At 40.5% G+C, this 18,723-nt stretch overlaps 1 protein-coding gene across 2 annotated transcripts in view; it reads left to right on the top strand.

Annotated features, from left to right (window-relative positions):
- wdr11 (WD repeat domain 11) overlaps nt 1–18,343 on the top strand; it is a 132,329-nt gene extending 113,986 nt beyond the window's left edge. For both annotated transcript variants that reach the window (XM_052498280.1, XM_052498279.1), the window contains exons 24-29: nt 768–863; nt 11,866–12,031; nt 12,610–12,707; nt 12,949–13,094; nt 13,535–13,617; nt 14,051–18,343. In XM_052498280.1, the coding sequence (XP_052354240.1) occupies nt 768–863; nt 11,866–12,031; nt 12,610–12,707; nt 12,949–13,094; nt 13,535–13,617; nt 14,051–14,229 (768 nt within the window). In that variant the 3' untranslated portion in view covers nt 14,230–18,343. The remainder of the gene's footprint in view (nt 1–767; nt 864–11,865; nt 12,032–12,609; nt 12,708–12,948; nt 13,095–13,534; nt 13,618–14,050) is intronic.
- The last annotated feature ends 380 nt before the right edge of the window (nt 18,344–18,723 follow it).

Raw genomic sequence — 18,723 nt, 5'->3', positions numbered from 1 at the left:
GAGAACTTTGGTATTTTATATATTTGTATTTATCCTTTATTTAACTAGGTAATGTTTGGTACACAGCACTTTTTCTGCCCAGTAGCTTCTCATCAGTCCTCTTATAATACTCTGATTAGCTCGAGTCTATCCACTAGATAATGTAATTCTAGATTTTATTACTTTTCTTCTTTGTTCTGAAAACACTTTCATGCATTTGTCTGAGTTTCAGAAATGATCCTGCAGTGAACATTAAATGCAATCATTGTGATGGGTTGGTGCGGAATATACATGTCTGGAGCTTGGCAGTGCAATAAAATAACGATTCTTGAATATTTAAACAAAATGACATGTTCTCTTTACCTAGTCTCTATCCATTTACCTTCTTTACTCTCCATCTCCTGTCTCTCATACTTTCTCTTCTTCACCATCTCTACTCATGTAATGATCTCATGAACAATCTCACCAGGTCAAAAAATATATATATATTTCGGGAATTTAAGAGGAGGTTGGTCGATTAAATATGTAGATGACAATTGTGATTGCCACTTATACCACGTGATTTGAGGATTGCGTTTGCTATCTTTTGTTTGTAACGTAATTGAATGTACCTTTACTCTATATGTGTGTAACTTTAGTAACTGTTGATGGCTGCCATCTTGAAACAGGTCTCTCTTGTAAAATAGATTTTTATTTCAATGATACGAATCTGGATAAATAAAGGTTAAATAATAATCTCTCCATCTCGTCCTCTTTCTCTAAATCTCGTTCTCTTTGTGTTGTAACAGAGGTTCCAGTTGGAGCGAGTCCATCTACAGGAGGTGAAGAGGTCCAGTTATGAACACACCAAGAAGTGTGCTGACCAGCTCCTCCTGCTGGGACAGGTCAGTACTACTTTCTTTACACTACTGTATGGGCTTCTGTAGAAGTTGTCATATGCACACACAAATACAATATACTGTATTCTTTCAGACTAAATCTCTATTTTGCACACACACTTGTACACACACACACACGCCTGAGCACACCTGCAGAAGAACATATACTGCAGTCTGTCTTTCATACACAAAATATTTACAACGCACACACTGTTCTTTCTGCTCGCTCCCTCTTTCTCTCACCCCTTCTCTCCCAGCCTCCACTCTGAGTGGAGCCTGATGGACAGGGATGAGTGTTGTTGCTCGCTTTCCCTCCAACACCCCTGTCAGTGGAGGATGAAGACGCGCCAATAGGGCTGTTAAGGTGACTGTATTACAGCCACACCGGCAGTTACCAGTTATGACCGTTGTCAAATTCTACGTGACCGCTGAGTTGCGGTGACAAGGCGACTCCAAAACTGCGTTCTGTATGAATGCCACCACTCGTACCGCTGATGGTCATTAGTAGCCTACCAAACTTGCTAAAGTACCTCAAGTTGCTAATGGCCTCATATTCGGGGCGCTCTATTGTCCCTCTAATCACTCTGACATCAATGCAAATATAATCAAAAATCGAATCAAACACTTCATACCATTGGAACACATTTTGGAATGTGAGGCTAATAATTAGCTGGTTGATAAGCTGAAACGGGTTAGTATCATCTGAGGTTGGACCGAAAACCTTCAGGAGGGTTAGCGCTTAAGGAACAGGTTTGGAGACCCCTGGCATTGAGTTTCATCAGAATAGCACATGTCGCGCAGTGAGAGCCAGCTCCTAAAATAGCTTGTTGATGCGTGGAATGAAATGTGTTCTTATAAGCCCAGTTATTGCGGAACATTTCTATACACTATATCAAGTTAAATGTGATTTGATTTGTAATTTATACAGTAATGTTGGGTATTATCAACAGTAAAATACTATTTTTTTTACTGCAGCATACTGTAAATGATGGTACATTTTGTGGCTGGGGACAGAATTATTCAATTTCTAATGGTACTGTAATTCCACCCCACAGAATACAGTACCGTATCTTTGGAGTGTCAAAAACCTTTTCACCACTAGTGGGCGCATGGTATTGTTCTTTCTGTCGTATTAACATTTTTTGATGCATGCCTTGTAAGAGGCTATATTTATTGCACCTGTGAGAGAGAATGAAAAAATATATACATTTTTTATTTAACTAGGCAAGTCAGTTAAGAACAAATTCTTATGTATTTTATTTTCTTTGCAAATGTACTGAAAATGAAATGCAGAAATATTCATTCTGCATTTCAAACCCCCGAGTCAATACTTTGTAGAAGCACCTTTGGCATCAATTACAGCTGTGAGTCTTTTTGGGTAAGTCTCTAAGAGCTTTCTACACCTGGATTGTGCAACATGCTCCTTATTCTTTTCAATGTGATTCAAGCTCTGTTATATTGGTTGTTGATCATCGCTAGACAGACATTTCCAGGTATTGCCATAGATTTTAAATTTAAGTCAAACTGTAACTCGGCCACTCAGCAACATTCAGTTTCTTCTTGGTAAGCAAGGGTTTGGCCTTGCATTTTAGGTTATTGTCCTGCTGAAAGGTGAATTAATCTCCCAGTGTATGGTGGAAAGCAGACTGAACCCTATTTTCTTCAAGGATTTTGCCTGTCCTTAGCTCCATTCCATTTATTTGTATCCTTTATCCTCATCAGTCCATAACGATTACAAGCATACCCATAACATGATGCAGCCACCACTATGCTTGAAAATATAGAGAGTGGTAATCAGTAATGTGTTGCAATGGATTGGCCCTAAACATAACACTTTGTATTCAGAAGAAAATGTTTATTGCTTTGCCACATGTTTTGCGCTTTTTCTTTAGTGTCTTGTTGCGAACAGGATGCATGCTTTGGAATATTTGTGTTCTGTACAGGCTTCCTTCTTTTCACTTTGTCAATTAGGTTATTATTGTGAAGTAACAATAATGTTGTTGATCCATACTCTGTTTTCTCCCATCACAGCCATTAAACACTGTACCTGTTTAAAAGTCACCATTGGCCTCATGGTGAAATCCCTGAGCAGTTTCCTTCCTCTCCGGCAACTGATTTAGGAAGGACACCTGTATCTTTGTAGTGACCGGGTGTATTGATACACCATCCAAAGTGTAATTAATAACTTTACCATGCTCAAAGGGATATTCAATTCAATCTTCTTCTTTTTTACACATCTACCAATAGGTGCCCTTCTTTGCAAGGCATTGGAAAACTTCCCTGGTCTTTGTGGTTGAATCTGTGTTTGAATTTCAGTGCTCGACTGAGGGACCTTATAGATAATTGTGTGTGTGGGGTACAGAGATGAGGTAGTCATTCAAAAATCCTGTTAAACACTGTTATTGCACACCGACGTGAGTCCATGCAATTTATTTTGTGACTTGTTAAGCACATTTTTACTCCTGAACTTATTTTGATTTTCCATAACAAAGGGGCTGAATATTTACTGACTCAAGACATTTAAGCTTTACATTTTCATGAATTTGTTAAAAAAAATATAAAAAATCTTTACATTATGGGGTGTTATTGTGTTTAGGCCAGTGACTAAACATCTCAATTTAATTCATGTTTAATTCAGGCTTTAACGCAACAAAATATGGAACAAGTCAAGGGGTATGAATACTTTTCTGAAGTCACCGTATAGGGTACAGATTGGAGTGGCAGCAAGTCTTAAACCTTAAATGGTTGAGATGTTTTGCCATGTTCTTTTGGTCTGTAGTCACTGCCAGTTTTGGAAGCCTTTGTTAACTTTTTGGTGACTGGGGGGCAGTATTGAATAGCTTGGATGAATACAGTGCACAGAGTAAACTGCCTGCTACTCAGCCTTTAAAGCTTATATGCATATAATTAGTATATTCAGATAGAAAACACTCTGGAGTTTCTAAAACTGTTTGAATGATGTCTGTGAGTATAACAGGATTCATATGGCAGGCGAAAACCTGAGAAAAATCCAACAAGGAAGTGGGAAATCTGAGCTTTGTAGGTTTTCAACTCGTAGCCTATCGAAGATACAGTGGGATATTGGTCATGTTGCACTTCCTAGGGCTTCCACTAGATGTCAACAGTCTTTAGAACCTTGGGATTCCTGGGAATGCATTCTGATGAAGAACATCAAAGGTAAGTGAATATTTATAATGTTATTTCTGACTTCTGTTGACTGCACAATATGGCAGATATCTTTTTTGGCTTATTTGGTCTCTGAGCGCCGTACTCAGATTATTGCATGGTGTGCTTTTTCCATATATTTTTTTTTACATCTGACAAAGCGGATGCATTAAGGAGAAGTTTATCTAAAGTTCTATGTATAATAGTTGTATCTTTCATCAATATTTATTATGAGTATTTCTGTAAATTGATGTGGCTCTCTGCAAAATCACTGCATGTTTTGGAATTACTGAACATAACATGCCAATATTGGATATAATTAAGCATTTTATCGAACAAAACATACATGTATTGTGTAACATGAAGTCCTAAGAGTGTCATCTGATGAAGATCATCAAAGGTTAGTGATTCATTTTATCCATATTACTGCTTTTTGTGACTCCTCTCTTTGGCTGAAAAATGGCTGTGTTTTTCTGTGACTTGGTAGCGACCTAACATAATCGTTTGTGGTGCTTTCGCTGTAAAGTCTTCTTTGAATTCAGACACTGGCTGGATTAACGAGAATTTAATCTTTAAAATTGTGTAAAATACTTGTATGCTTGAGGAATTTTAATTGAGATTTTTTTTTATTTGTCGCCCTGCACTTTCACTGGCTGTTGGCAGGGTGGGACGCTACCATCCCGAATATCCCAGAGGTTTTAAGGCCTCTAGAAATGCAAGTGAAATAAAACACCAACAATTTATTAATATGCTGTAATGTGTAAACACTTGCTTTTACCAATCCCTTGTAATTACAGTAAAATACTGTGAAATACAAACCTCTCCCCTCAATTCATTTCATTCATCCATTCATTCTGATTATGGTGGCATTTGTTTTTACAGTATAATACAGTTCATTTTCGGTATTGTACTGTGTACAGTACTTGCGTTGATACCATTTTATATTACAGTAGGTGTAGGCTTACTGTAATATGAAATACCGAATTTTACATGCCACTGAGCTGCCTGTAAGGGACTGTCAAATTCAGGATCCCAGATTTCTATTGCGAGGCTACTATATTTATTTCTCAACTGCTAATTTGGCACATTGCTTTGCAATACAACTGGAGTAGCCTAACTGGCTTTAATGAAAATTAATGAATCACAAACCCCAATCCATTCGCCATTTAAGTGCTAATTGTTTATTGCTGGGACAATGCGGGAGGAAAAGGCCCAAAGAATTATACAGTCAATGCCTTCATCAAACAACACTGTTTAACGATGCATCTGTGACATGGCAGGAGATGTTTTGAAACAATTACTGCTTCGCATACAAGCCAGTGCTTTATAGCTGGATGAGTCAACAGACGTGGCGGACCTGGCACAGGTACTTGTATATGTCCGTTACGTTTATGGGGGGTCAATTAAGGAAGACATCCTCTTCTGCATATCACTGGAAACCAGAACAACAGGAGATATTTTTAAAGTACTGGACAGCTTTGTGACATCCAATGGACTTTGGTGGTCAAGATGTGTTGCTATCTGTACTAATGGCGCAATAGCCATGACATGGAGACATAGTGGAGTGGTAACGCACATGCAAGCAGTTCCTCCCAATGCCACTTGGGTACGCTGCAGCATCCACTGAGAGGCTCTTGCTGCCCAGGCAATGCCTGACAGCTTGAAAGACGTTTTGGACGCTACAGTGAAAATGGTTAACTTTGTTAAAACAAGGCCCCTGAACTCTCGTGTATTTTCTGCACTATGCAATGATATGGGCAGCGACCATGTAACTCTTTTACAACATACAGAAGTGCGCTGGTTATCAAGGGGCAAAGTATTGACACGTTTTTTTGAAATTGAGCGATGAGCTTAAAGTTTTCTTTACTGACCATAATTTTCACTTGTCTGACCGTTTGCATGATGATGACGTTTCTCACACGACTGTCCTATCTGGCCTATAGCGAAGCACCTGAGTGAGTTGGGTGTGCAATTACGCAGGTACTTTTCCAAAACGCATGACACAAACAACTGGATTCGTTATCCCTTTCATACCCTGCCTCGAGTCCACTTACCGATATCTGAACAAGAGAGCCTCATCGAAATTGCAACAAGCGGTTCTGTGAAAATTACATTTAATCAAAAGCCAGTGCCAGATTTCTGGATTGGGCTGCGCTCAGAGTATCCTACCTTGGCAAATCACGCTGTTAAGACCCTGATGCCCTTTGCAACCATGTACCTATGTGAGAGTGGATTCTCGGCCCTCACTAGCAGGAAAACTAACTACAGGCACAGACTGTGTGTGGAAAATTATATAAGACAGACTCTCCAATACAACCCAACATTGCAGAGTTATGTGCATCCTTTCAAGCACACCTTTCTCAGTAACCTGTTCTGAGTTATTCACAACAGGGTGTCTGTTCATAATGCACCCTAAAAAAATCTATGCCTTTTGCAGCCCTTCTCCATGTGTGCTTCCTGCTCCGACGCACCACTCACCTCACTCACACAGCTCCATCACATCATCTGGTCTTTCTCACAGGCTACAAGTGAAGACCGACACATCGGGGACGCAACTGCCGTGTCCTTATCCAATTCCGAGGTGCATATTGAAGATATTTTAAGAACTGTCCACATTTACTTTTTGTCAGCCAACAAGATGAGTATGCCTGAAGACAGCAAAAGCACTAGCCTATGTCAATCTACTATCCCCCATAGTACAAAAGTTGAACTATTCTGTGCGAGAAATAAATATTCCAATCATAATCTGGGACAGTTGTGGGATGCGATAGATCCCAAATTAACACAACCACTATAATAAAATAAAATTGAAAAAGGATTTTGCGAAATGAGGCTGACGCAACAGATCAGAACGTTTAGCTGAAATTGTTGATGAACTATTTCACTTTCTTCACATTATAAGCGCAGCGTTGCACACACGGCAGTAGGCTATAAGCGCGAATGTTCCATTAGCGGGAAAACAACATTATCAAAATTGACCACAAATGTGATTATGCATGTTATGCATTTTTATGGTGAAAATTATCTTCCCAAAACTTGAAACTCGTGCTGCATACAGTATTGTAAAGTGTATTAATGTGCTTCTTTTTAAGAATTTATTTGGCCACTTTAGTTGTGATTACAAACCTTATCAAAACGTGTGCAACTATGATTCGACTAAGTAAAAAAATATATATATAATAATATTGTTTCTTGCCTTAACCTGTTCATCATTCACAAGTGATAACATATCATACCTTGAGGGAACATTTTGACATTCGCCATATGGTTAGCGAGAAAGTTCACATTGCAAATGTACGGTCCCTTACTAGACGTCCGACAACGTTTCTAAAATTTGCGGACGGCGTCGGGCCGTGCAGCAGGGCCGGACCTTCCAGGAAGTCATCAAACAAACTTTCTCGGACATTCGGTTTCCGTTTTTATAACATTATCAAATTTTGGTCATTTTTCCGCTCTCCCGGTAAATCCCACGAGGGCGAATGGAATCATATTGCAAATGTACAAAACATCACCAATCACTACGTGGCCTTATCTCCTAAATGGAAAATATTTTGAAGACGAAACTTGGTGAGCATAGGTTTGGCATAATGGGCAGTTGTCCCCGAACAAGATGGCGTCTATGCCTCAATGTTTTTTGAGTTATGGCCATTTTTCTGGGATTAAAGGTCTAAAATGAAAATATAGCAATAATATTACCGCTTCACGTCAAAGTAAATGAACCTACGGTGTCAATAAAAAAAGAATCAGCCTTTTATCTATCGTCATTTTAAGAGAAATCGTACAATGTCAAATTGGTGATGTTCAAAAAAATATATATTTTTTTTTATTACAGATCCAGTTGCAGTGTGTTCACACATCTTTTTCAAGGGTGCTTCGGAGCTCTGCGAGATTTCTGTGATTTTCTGAAATAACGCACACTCACTAACCCCTCCATAAATAAGTCAGTTCTTAACGTAAATACTTATATCTCAAAATTCTATAAGTGCCTACCGCAAGGAGGATATGTGTTCACTTTCAGCTTCCTGTGTCAACCGGAAGTGCCTTAAAATTGTGTCATAGGTGCTGTTTCGAAGGGTTAAAAGGTCAGATCTTTTCAAAACTTTATATGTGTGATTAGGCAACCCTCATGAACTGTAAGTCAGTCATTTCTCCCATAAAATTTCCAAGAAAAACTCTCTCTCTCACACACACACACAGCTTGGACGGAGGGACACAGTGTGGTGCGTAGAGACAGACAGTGCCTGCAATAGTTACCTTTGTTCGAACAGTTAAAGAACCATCAGACCTAGAGTTCTGAAACTTTAGAAACCTGTTCTAGCGCTCAGGTCGATAGTGTGTGGTGAGTTATGTGGCTCCAGAAGGTTCTATGTGATAGTTGGCTTCTAAACTAGTTGGAAAATGTTGGTGTGGTGTCAGTTTGTATCAGTTTGGTGTCAGAATGACATCTAATTGACTGATGGACGTTTACTTGCTGGCTGACTTTTGTCCATTTGCAATATGTTTAAACAGTGAGGTACCATCACCAAAATGACATTCACCCCCCACCCGTGCCCATCCAATAGTCATTTGTCATTTTAGACGTTTTTCAAAAAATCTGTAAAAAAACAGTCCCACTTCTCCCTCATCATACATGACAAATATACCATCTAGGTTGATTCATGGCTTAACATAGTGCTATATATCATTTTGGCAGTATAAATGCCTTTTGGACATGGTTCACTGACTTTTGCGTTTGTAAACCGACTTCCATTGATAGTACATGGCAAATAACATCCTGATTTGACACTTTCAAATCTTTCAAATTGCATTTGGACATTTCTTATGGCATTTGGCCAAAAAAAAAAGTGACTCGACTTTGACTTTTGACTTCCTATGAAATCATATTGCAAAAATATATGCCTTATGCACAAGTTTTTTTTTAAATGATGATAATAAAATATGACTAAAGTATGTTGATACAGCTCTTATACATGTGTTATTGAAGAAAAAAAATCAAAACAATTTCCAAGGGGGGGTTTTAAATAAGTTTTTAAAAAATGTTCAATTTTTCAAAATTGTACTTTTGGGTCTTGACTTGTGTTACATTTGCAATATGAAAAATCACGGTGGAGCGCACTCGCCATCTGTTGGATTTTTGCAGTGTTACACTTGGCATTTGCCGTATAGCATTTGCAATCAACTTTGAATGAAACAACGCCAAATTGAGTGGTATTGGACACCGTGTATATGGTTGTTACAGTGCCAATATGTTCCCATTCATTTTTGTCCATTTCAGGGGGGAGTTCCCTTACATTCGTAAGTGATAGGCTAATTTTAATAATAATAATAATAATATATGCCATTTAGCAGACGCTTTTATCCAAAGCGACTTACAGTCATGTGTGCATACATTCTACGTATGGGTGGTCCCGGGAATCGAACCCACTACCCTGGCGTTACAAGCGCCATGCTCTACCAACTGAGCTACAGAACCCAACAGACTATTCTTGATTTAATCTTGGCTTTACATATACTAAATAATATATGTGTGAAGCTCGTTTTAATTTAGAATTGACCATTAACATGCACCTGACTTGAAACGGGGGCAGGTGAAAAAATACATGTAATCTCTGCACTTAAATAGCGAATGGAGGACACTTTTCCAGCAGGTTTTCATCAAGGATCTATCTGGACTTTGTCTCGTTCATCTTTCCCTCAATCCTGACTAGTCTCCCAGTCTATGCCACTGACAAACATACCCACAGCATGATGCTGCCACTTCCATGCTTCACCGTATTGATGGTGCAACGTTTCCCCCAGACGTGACACTTAGCATTCAGGCCGAAGAGTTCAGTCTTTGTTTCATCAGACCAGATAATCTTGTTTCTCATGGTCTGAGAGTCTTTAGGTGCTTTTAGCAAACTCCAAGCGGATTGTCATATCGAGGGAATGATGAACAGAGCAAAGTACAGAGAGATCCTTGATGAAAACCTGCTCCAGAGCGCTCAGGACCTCAAACTGGGGTGAAGGTTCACCTTCCAACAGGACAATGACCCTAAACACACAACCAAGACAACACAGGAGTGGCTTCGGGACAAGTCTCTAAATGTCATTGAATGGCCCAGCCACAGCCCGGAATAGAACCCAATTGAGCATCTCTGGAGAGACATGAAATTAGCTGTGCAGCGACGCTCCCCATCCAACCTGACAGAGCTTGAGAGGATCTGCACGTGTGTTAAGCTTGTAGCATCATACCCAAGAATACTCGATTCTGTAATCACTGCCAAATGTACTAAAACAAAGTACTGAGTACTTATGAAATGTTTAAGTTTTTATATATATATATACACACACACACACACACACACATCTCTCAGCAAAAAAAGAGCCGTCCTCTCACAGCAAACTTAACGTATAGATATTTATATGAACATAAGATTCAACAACTGAGACATAAACTGAACAAGTTCCACAGACATGTGACAAACAAATGTAATAATGTGTCCCTGAACAAAGAGGGGAGTCAAAATCAAAAGAAAAGTAACGGTCAGTATATGGTGTGGCCACCAGCTGCATGAACTACTGCAGTGCATCTCCTCCTCATGGACTACACCAGATTTGCTAGTTCTTGCTGTGAGGTGTTACCCCACTCTTCCACCAAAGCACCTGCAAGTTCCCAGACATTCCTGGGGGGAATGGCCCTAGCCCACACCCTCCAATCCAACAGGTCCCAAACATGCTCAATTGGATTGAGACCCGGGCTCTTTGCAGGCCATGGCAGAACACTGACATTCCTGTCTTGCAGGAAATCACGCACAGAACGAGCAGTATGGCTGGTGGCATTGTCAAAAATTAATCACTAACCTTTGATCTTCATCAGATGGCACTCATAGGACTTCATGTTACATAATACACGTATGTTTTGTTCGATAAAGTTCATATTTATATCCAAAAATCTTAGTTTACATTGGCGTGTTATGTTCAGTAATGTTTTGACTCCAAAACATCCGGTGATTTTGCAGAGAGCCACCTCAATTTACAGGAACTCATCATAAACGTTGATGAAAGATACATGTGTTATGCATAGAATTAAAGATAAACTTCTCCTTAAAGCAACCGCTGTGTCAGATTTCAAAAAAGCTTTATGGCAAAAGCACACCATGCGATAATCTGAGTACAGCGCTCAGCCACCATACAGATACCCTGCCAGACCACTGGTTCAAACAGCTCTTATTCGCTCCCCTATCATAGTAGAAGCCTGAAACAACGTTCTAAAGACTGTTGACATCTAGTGGAAGCCTTAGGAAGTGCAATCAGACCAAATTTTACACTTTATATTGGATAGGCAATCACTTGAAAAACTACAAACTTCAGATTTCCCACTTCCTGGTTGGATTTTTCTCAGGTTTTCGCCTGCCTTATGAGTTCTGTTATACTCACGGACATCATTCAAACAGTTTTAGAAACTTCAGTGTGTGTTCTATGCAAATCTACTAATAATATCTTAGCTTATGGGCCTGAGTAGCAGGCAGTTTACTCTGGGTACGCTTTTCATCCGAACGTGAAAATAGCGCCCCCAGCCATAAGAAGTTAACGACCGTTCCAGAGGTGCATGTTCATTAATTGTTTATGGTTCATTGAACAAGCATGGGAAACTGTGTTTAAAGCCTTTACAATGAAGATCTGTGAAGTTAATTGGATTTTTACTTGACTTCGAAAGACTTCAACTTCAACTTCCCTGTCTCTCTCTCATGGTCTTTATCCCCAATTAAGGAATGAAAAGAGTTGCAAGCTTTGGGAGGCAGTGCCTCCTTTAAAATAACAATCTTCTAACATTTTTCTTCTCCTGTCTTCTCTCCCTCAGACGGACCGAGCGGTGCAGTTGCTGTTGGAGACTAGTGCTGACAACCCCAGTTACTACTGTGACTCACTGAAGGCGTGTCTGGTGACCACCATCACCTCCTCAGGGCCCTCCCAGAGCACCATCAAACTAGTGGCCACCAACATGATCGCCAACGGCAAACTGGCAGGTAACTGGAAGCCATATAATTAAATATAGCTCTAGTTTATGGAAGGTATATGACATCTGCCACTCTAGTATTTTATTTCTAAGCTGCCCTCTCAGAGCAACTGGTGGTCACAATCATGATCGCCAAAGGAAATCTGGCATGTACTGGTGGCCATAAAGCTAAATAGAACACTAATTCCATTAAGTTTGATGATGTCAGTCACTCTAGTATTATACTGTATATCTACGCAGGTGGCAACAAAGAGACTATTGTTTCAACTGTGGTACCATTGTGGTGTATGCCATGGGCTCTTCCAACCTTGGCTCTAATACCCAGCCTAGGCAGAGCCTCTGCCATTGCACACCACCACCTCTAGTTCTATGGAGTAGGTAGTGTGTTGAGTGTATTATTATGCAGTGTATTATTACCACGGTCCCCTTCTGCAGCCCAGCAGCTCACATAACAGGTAGTTTAACTCCACAGCCCATAAAAAAGGCCTTGTAGCACAGTTATAGCTTCCCTTAGTAATCAATCCTAAACCCCCCTCATCTCACACACTCCATCACTCTCTCTGTCTGTCTTTTTCTCCCGTCTGTCAGAGGGAGTGCAACTGCTGTGTTTGATTGACAAGGCTGCGGACGCATGCCGATACCTGCAGACCTATGGAGAGTGGAACCGCGCTGCCTGGCTGGCTAAGGTAACTTATCTTTCACTCATCTGTCCATCATCAGTATCCCATTTAAAGTATTAGGGCCAGAGAAACTCTCAAAACATATTGCTGGGCTGGAGTCAAGGAGATGGTTCGTTGCAAATCAAGACTGTACAGTAATATAAAATGTAGTGGTAGTTCAGATAAAGCCTATAAAACATAATTGAAATTATAACTTGATCGCTTATTTGTGCCTCTATATGCGCGTGTGCCTGCAACTGTGTGTCAGGTGCGTCTGAACCCGGCAGAGAGCTCAGATGTGCTAAAGCGTTGGGCAGAGCACCTCTGCTCCCCCCAGGTCAACCAGAAGTCTAAGGCCATCCTAGTGCTGCTATCCTTGGGCTGCTTCCATAAAGTAGGAGAGATGCTACAAAGGTAACAGTAACAGCCACTCTCTCTCTCTCTCTCATGTTCCCCCATTAGCAGCTCCTCTGGGACTTTATTCTGCTTTCTGCTCAGCTCTGTGTTATCCATCACTCCAAATTGGTCCTCATTGTCTAACTTTGAGCATTTTCAAAGGTGTGGTGGTGCTCTCCTACCTTGCTTCTCTCGCCACATTCAATATTGATCTGCTCTGTGTAAGTTAGACCTGCTGTCTCAGTAGCAGCCTGCATTTTACTGTGCCTCTCCCCATGACACCTTAGAAAGGCGTGTGGCTGGCAGGTTGACGTGAAGCTTCAAAAACAGAGACATGAAAGTTGTGATGATGCACACCTCTCTCTGATGTCTCTTCCCCCCCACCCTCCTCTCTCTCTCTCTCCCTCCTGTCTCTCTACCTCTTTCTCCCATCCATCCATCAATCTCAACTGTGACAGCATGAGGTACTTTGACCGTGCGGCGCTCTTCATTGAAGCCTGTCTGAAGTACGGAGTGATGGAGGCCAACGATTCCACCAATATCCTTTCAAAGTCAAGACATCATACAGTCTGGCTGTGCTAATCAGGTTATTCTCAATCTTTCCCACATAAAGTTTGTCTAGTCTAATACTACAGCAGTCTGGAACAGAATGGACTTACTGTACCTTTTATAGTACAGTTCACATGCTTTATTTTCTTTACCTGAAGAGTGGACACCACACTACCTTTTGTACTTTGATGTTTTAATTCAGACAGAAGAGGGAGATTGATGAATAGGTGAAACAGTATGAAGGGTTGAGGCGGTGATTGAACCCCAGTCTCCGGGGTTGTGGTACACAGTATGTGCAGAGCCAGAAGTGTTAACACTCAACTACAGGCTGAACACTTCACCTCCTTTATCCAACCAGATCTTACTGTGCATTGGGGTTTGTCTGTTTCCCAGTGTTTTCTCCTTGACCTATGTGTCGCCACATAAGCTGATCGGGGCTGCGTTCGTGGACTACGCCCGACTACTGCGCACCCTGGGCCTGAGGGAGAGCGCCGCGTTCTGGGCATCGCGGGCAGGGGGTGCCGGAGAGCAACTGCTGGAAGAACTCTTCCAGGGAGAGGGGGCAGTGCCCGAGGAAACGGAGGGCCTGGAGAACACAGAGTGATCCCTGAGTGTGGAGCAGAGGGGAGGAGTTGCCCATAAGCAAAGATCTATGATCAGCTTAACGCTCACCCCCTCCTAATTGTAACTATTACAGGTGAAAATGCAAAACTGATCTTGGATCAGTGTTCTAGGGGCAATTTAGGGGGAGAGGAGAGGAAGTGTTTGTCACTGGAGATTGCCATGTCTGTGAATATGCTTTTGTGTGTTCTGATTCATCACGTGATCAGTGTATGTGTATGCATGTCGATTTCTCCCCCAGTGGCAGGCCAAATGGAACCACACACTCACTCGCACAGCAAATGCAGACATTCATCTAATGCATCAATTTATGGTTATTAAGAACAGATTAAGAGATTAATCCGTTTTTGTTTATTGATTTGAGGTTTTGAATGGTCAGTTAGCTTTATTTTGAGTGTTTTTTTAACGATCTGACTCTTCCGTGGAAGATTCAATCAGAGTTTGCTGACTGTCGATGTACTGCTATTACCGTTTAAAGCAGTTAAAAGTGGCACAACCTTTTATCCTTCAACATTCTGCATGATGCATTCCCTTTTATTTAATGCTGGTGTTAGTGTAAATTAATGTTTAAATGTTTGAATGAATGACATTAAGTTCGAGTGAGTGTCCATTCCCTGTAGCTCAGACATGAAGCAGACCAATGTCCCAGACAACCCACACAGTGTACCTGACCTGAAATCCTTCAAATACTTTTGAGTGTTTGCTTTAGCCTGCTTGGAGTGCCAGATGAGCGTGGTTTGCACGGTTGAGACGTATCTATTGGTTATATTGCAACAAGCAAGCTCAGTCAAGCATTTGTGGTAGTATGTGAGCCCCGGTCTGCTGTGTCGTGACTGAGAGTAGGTGGTATAGAGCAGCTCTATTAAGACTGACCAAAGCCAGGCATAGTTAGCACAGGGGACTGCATTCATCAACTTGTCCCTGCATTACAGAAGGGACACTGATGAGGCTCTTCCTCTAGTCTAGTTAGCCAGGATTGTTTGCGCTAACAGACACAGTATATTATACCCCTACACAGAAGAGAGGATTTGACCACTGTTAGCTATAAGGGCTTCTTGGTTAATATATTGTGGGCATGAAGTATTCAACAGTTGGATTGCAGATTGATCTCCAGCTTTTCCCTATAAGGACATAAGATGTCAGTTTTATTGTGTGTTTTCTGATGTGTGAAGTATGAGGATGTCTCATTAAAATATTTAAAAAAATATATAATGTTTAGCAAATCATTCTAGTGGACCAGAAAAGACAGAATCAGCATGAAGTTGACTGCTGTTCTGTCAAGATCACTAAAAGTCCTCCCTCATCAGGAGCATGGCATTGGCTGGTACCAGGCTCAGGACTAAAATGAACCAATCAGCAAATACTTCCTGTCGCATACTGTAGGGTTGCATTCTAAAAGATCCACAAACTGCATTACACAATCTGTATCTAAGTACAGTTGAAGTCAGAAGTTTCCATACACCTTAGCCAAATACATTTAAACTCAGTTTTTCACATTTCCTGACAATTAATCCTAGTAAAATGTCAGTTAAGATCACCACTTTATTTTAAGAATGTGAAATGTCAGAATAATAGCAGAGTGATTTATTTCAGCTTTTTTTTTCTTTCATCACATTCCCAATGCGTCAGAAGTTTACATGCTACCAAATACTAATTGTGTATTGCCTTTAAATTGTTTAACTTGGGTCAAACGTTTTGGGTAGCCTTCCACAAGCTGCCCACAGTAACTTGGGTGAATTTTGGCCCATTCCCCCTGACAGAGCTGGTGTAACTGAGTCATACGGTTTTTCAGTTCTGCCCACAAATATTCTATGGGATTGAGGTCAGGGCTTTATGATGGCCACTCCAATATCTTGACTTTGTTGTCCTTTAGCCATTTTTACACAACTTTGAAAGTATGCTTGGGGTCATTGTCCATTTGGAAGACCCATTTGTGACCAAGCTTTAACTTCCTGACTGATATCTTGAGATGTTGCTTCAATATATTCACATAATTGTCCCCCCTCATGATGCCATCTATTTTGTGAAGTGCACCAGTCCGTCCTGCAGCAAAGCACCCCCACAACATGATGCTGCCACCCCTGTGCTTCACGGTTGGGATGGTGTTCTTCGGCTTGCAATCCTCCCCCTTTTTCCTCCAAACATAACGATGATCACTATGGCCAAACAGTTCTATTTTTGTTTCATCAGACCGGACCAGAGGATATTTCTCCAACAAGTACAATCTTTGTCCCAATGTTCAGTTGCAAACCGTAGACTGGCTTTTTTATGGCGGTTTTGGAGCAGTGGCTTCTTCCTTGCTGAGCGGCCTTTGAATGGTTATGTCGATATAGGACTTGTTTTACTGTGGAAATAGATACTTTTGTACCTGTTTCCTCAAGCATCTTCACCATGTCCTTTGCTGCTGTTCTGGGATTGATTTGCACTTTTCGCACCAAAGTATGTTCATCTCTCGGAGACAGAACGCGTCTCCTTCCTGAATGGTATGACGGCGGTGTGGTCCCATGGTGTTTATACTTGTTTGTACAGATGAACGTGGTACCTTCAGGCGTTTGGAAATTGCTCCCAAGGATGAACCAGACTTGTGGAGGTCTACAATTTTTTTTCTGAGGTCTTGGCTGATTTCTTTTGATTTTCCCATGATGTCAAGCAGAGGCACTGAGTTTGAAGGTAGGCCTTGAAATACTTCCATAGGTACACCTCCAATTGACTCAAATAATGTCAATTAGCCTATCAGAAGCTTCTAAAGCCATGACATCATTTTCTGGAGTTTCCAAGCTGTTTAAAGGCACAGTCAACTTAGTGTATGTAAACTTCTGACCCACTGGAATTGTGATACAGTGACTTATAAGTGAAATAATCTATCTGTAAACAATTGTTGGAAATATTACTTTGGTCAAGCACAAAGTAGATGTCCTAACCGACTTGCCAAAACTATATAGTTTGTTAACAAGACATTTGTGTGGTTGAAAAACAAGTTTTAATGACTCCAACCTAAGTGTATGTAAACTTCCGACTTCAACTGTATCAATAGGCTAAACCAGTCTAACCATTGACTCACACCCACATACCAAAAACTCTATAGCTCTTAAACCACTCACCAAAAACGACCAATCCCATGTCAACTCTTCCGTATAGGGTGTTAGGAGTGCGGGTAAAATATTGTTTTTTTTCCCCCTTGCCTCGTCTGTCTTGTTCAAAGTCAAAACTATTAAAGAAATTAATTATTTTAAAAATATATACAAAAACAATATGTGAATGATATACATGAAAAGTAATTCTGTGTTTAGTAGCACTTGTATTATGTTTTCTTGTTCAGAAGTGATAATTGTAACTAAATCCGTGTGTCGTTCTGTTGCCGAAACGTGAGTGCTGTTCTAGTCTGGGATGTTGTTGACCACCCTAGACAATGTCACTATGGTAACCCACGCTTATTTTGAGGATTACACATGGCTTAGTTCCCACATATCCATGTCATGTAGTTTCAGTGTGTTTGGAGTTTTAGTTTCCATTATGCCTGAAATGGACTAGAGTCCAAACCATAGATTATATTTCTATGGTTTACTATTTCTATGGTCTAAAAGATCCAATCAGTTGATATGAATCTGTTTATTTTGATCTAATCATGTTCTACAGTATTGTCTAAGTAATATTGGCCCCCACTGTACCCCTAGCCTGGTCCCAAATCTATTTATGCTGTCTTGCCACTGCTGCACATAGGAGTTGGCAAGACAGCACAAACAGACCTGGAATGAGGCTACTGTACCCCTTCCTTCTGGTGTCTTTTAAAGTAGATTTGAATTAACAACTGCTGCTTTGTTTAATTTTGTTGTTAAACTTTACAGAACAACTGTCTGCCTTTTAAGGGGTTATTGTATGTGACCGTAGACATTAACTACATAATAGAACAAAATCTGCCTTTTTGTTTTGATTGAAGACAATTATAATTTTGACGGTGTCAAAAATGGAAAAGCTTTGCCTATTTTTCTTGTCGTCTCATGTTTACACTGAGTGACCCTCACATCCGCTTTATAAATCTTGTTCTGGGAAAAAAAATGAAAATGGATAGCAATAAAAGCATTTAAAGTATCTACCTATATTGTGTCTATCTCTCTTTCTGATCACATGAGGGCACTGTTACACCATGAGAGAGACAAAGTGAGTAAAAAAGTGTATCAAACAGCCATGGACAGACTGGAATACTTTTGGGAAATCCCTTCAGGACATCAATGAATGACCACTACACGTGAGATGAATTACAGGATATTTAATCCAAGATGGCGTAGCAGTCAGACGTCTTTGTCCTGTCGTGTCCCTTGTATATATGGTTTTACATATTTTTCGTCGCCTATCCTTTAAAATATTTTGCTAAACCTCATCTAAATACTCTCCTGCAACCCGTCTCAACCTATGTGGCGTGGATCTGCTTTTTTCTCCTAAAGTATTTATATTTACTTCGGATCTGGAATCCCTCAAC

This window comes from Oncorhynchus keta, chromosome 36 (genome assembly GCF_023373465.1).
Source record: "Oncorhynchus keta strain PuntledgeMale-10-30-2019 chromosome 36, Oket_V2, whole genome shotgun sequence".
NCBI classification, from domain to species: domain Eukaryota; kingdom Metazoa; phylum Chordata; class Actinopteri; order Salmoniformes; family Salmonidae; genus Oncorhynchus; species Oncorhynchus keta.
The sequence above is the reverse complement of the archived record's forward strand: the minus strand, read 5'-3'. Positions and strand labels throughout refer to the sequence as shown.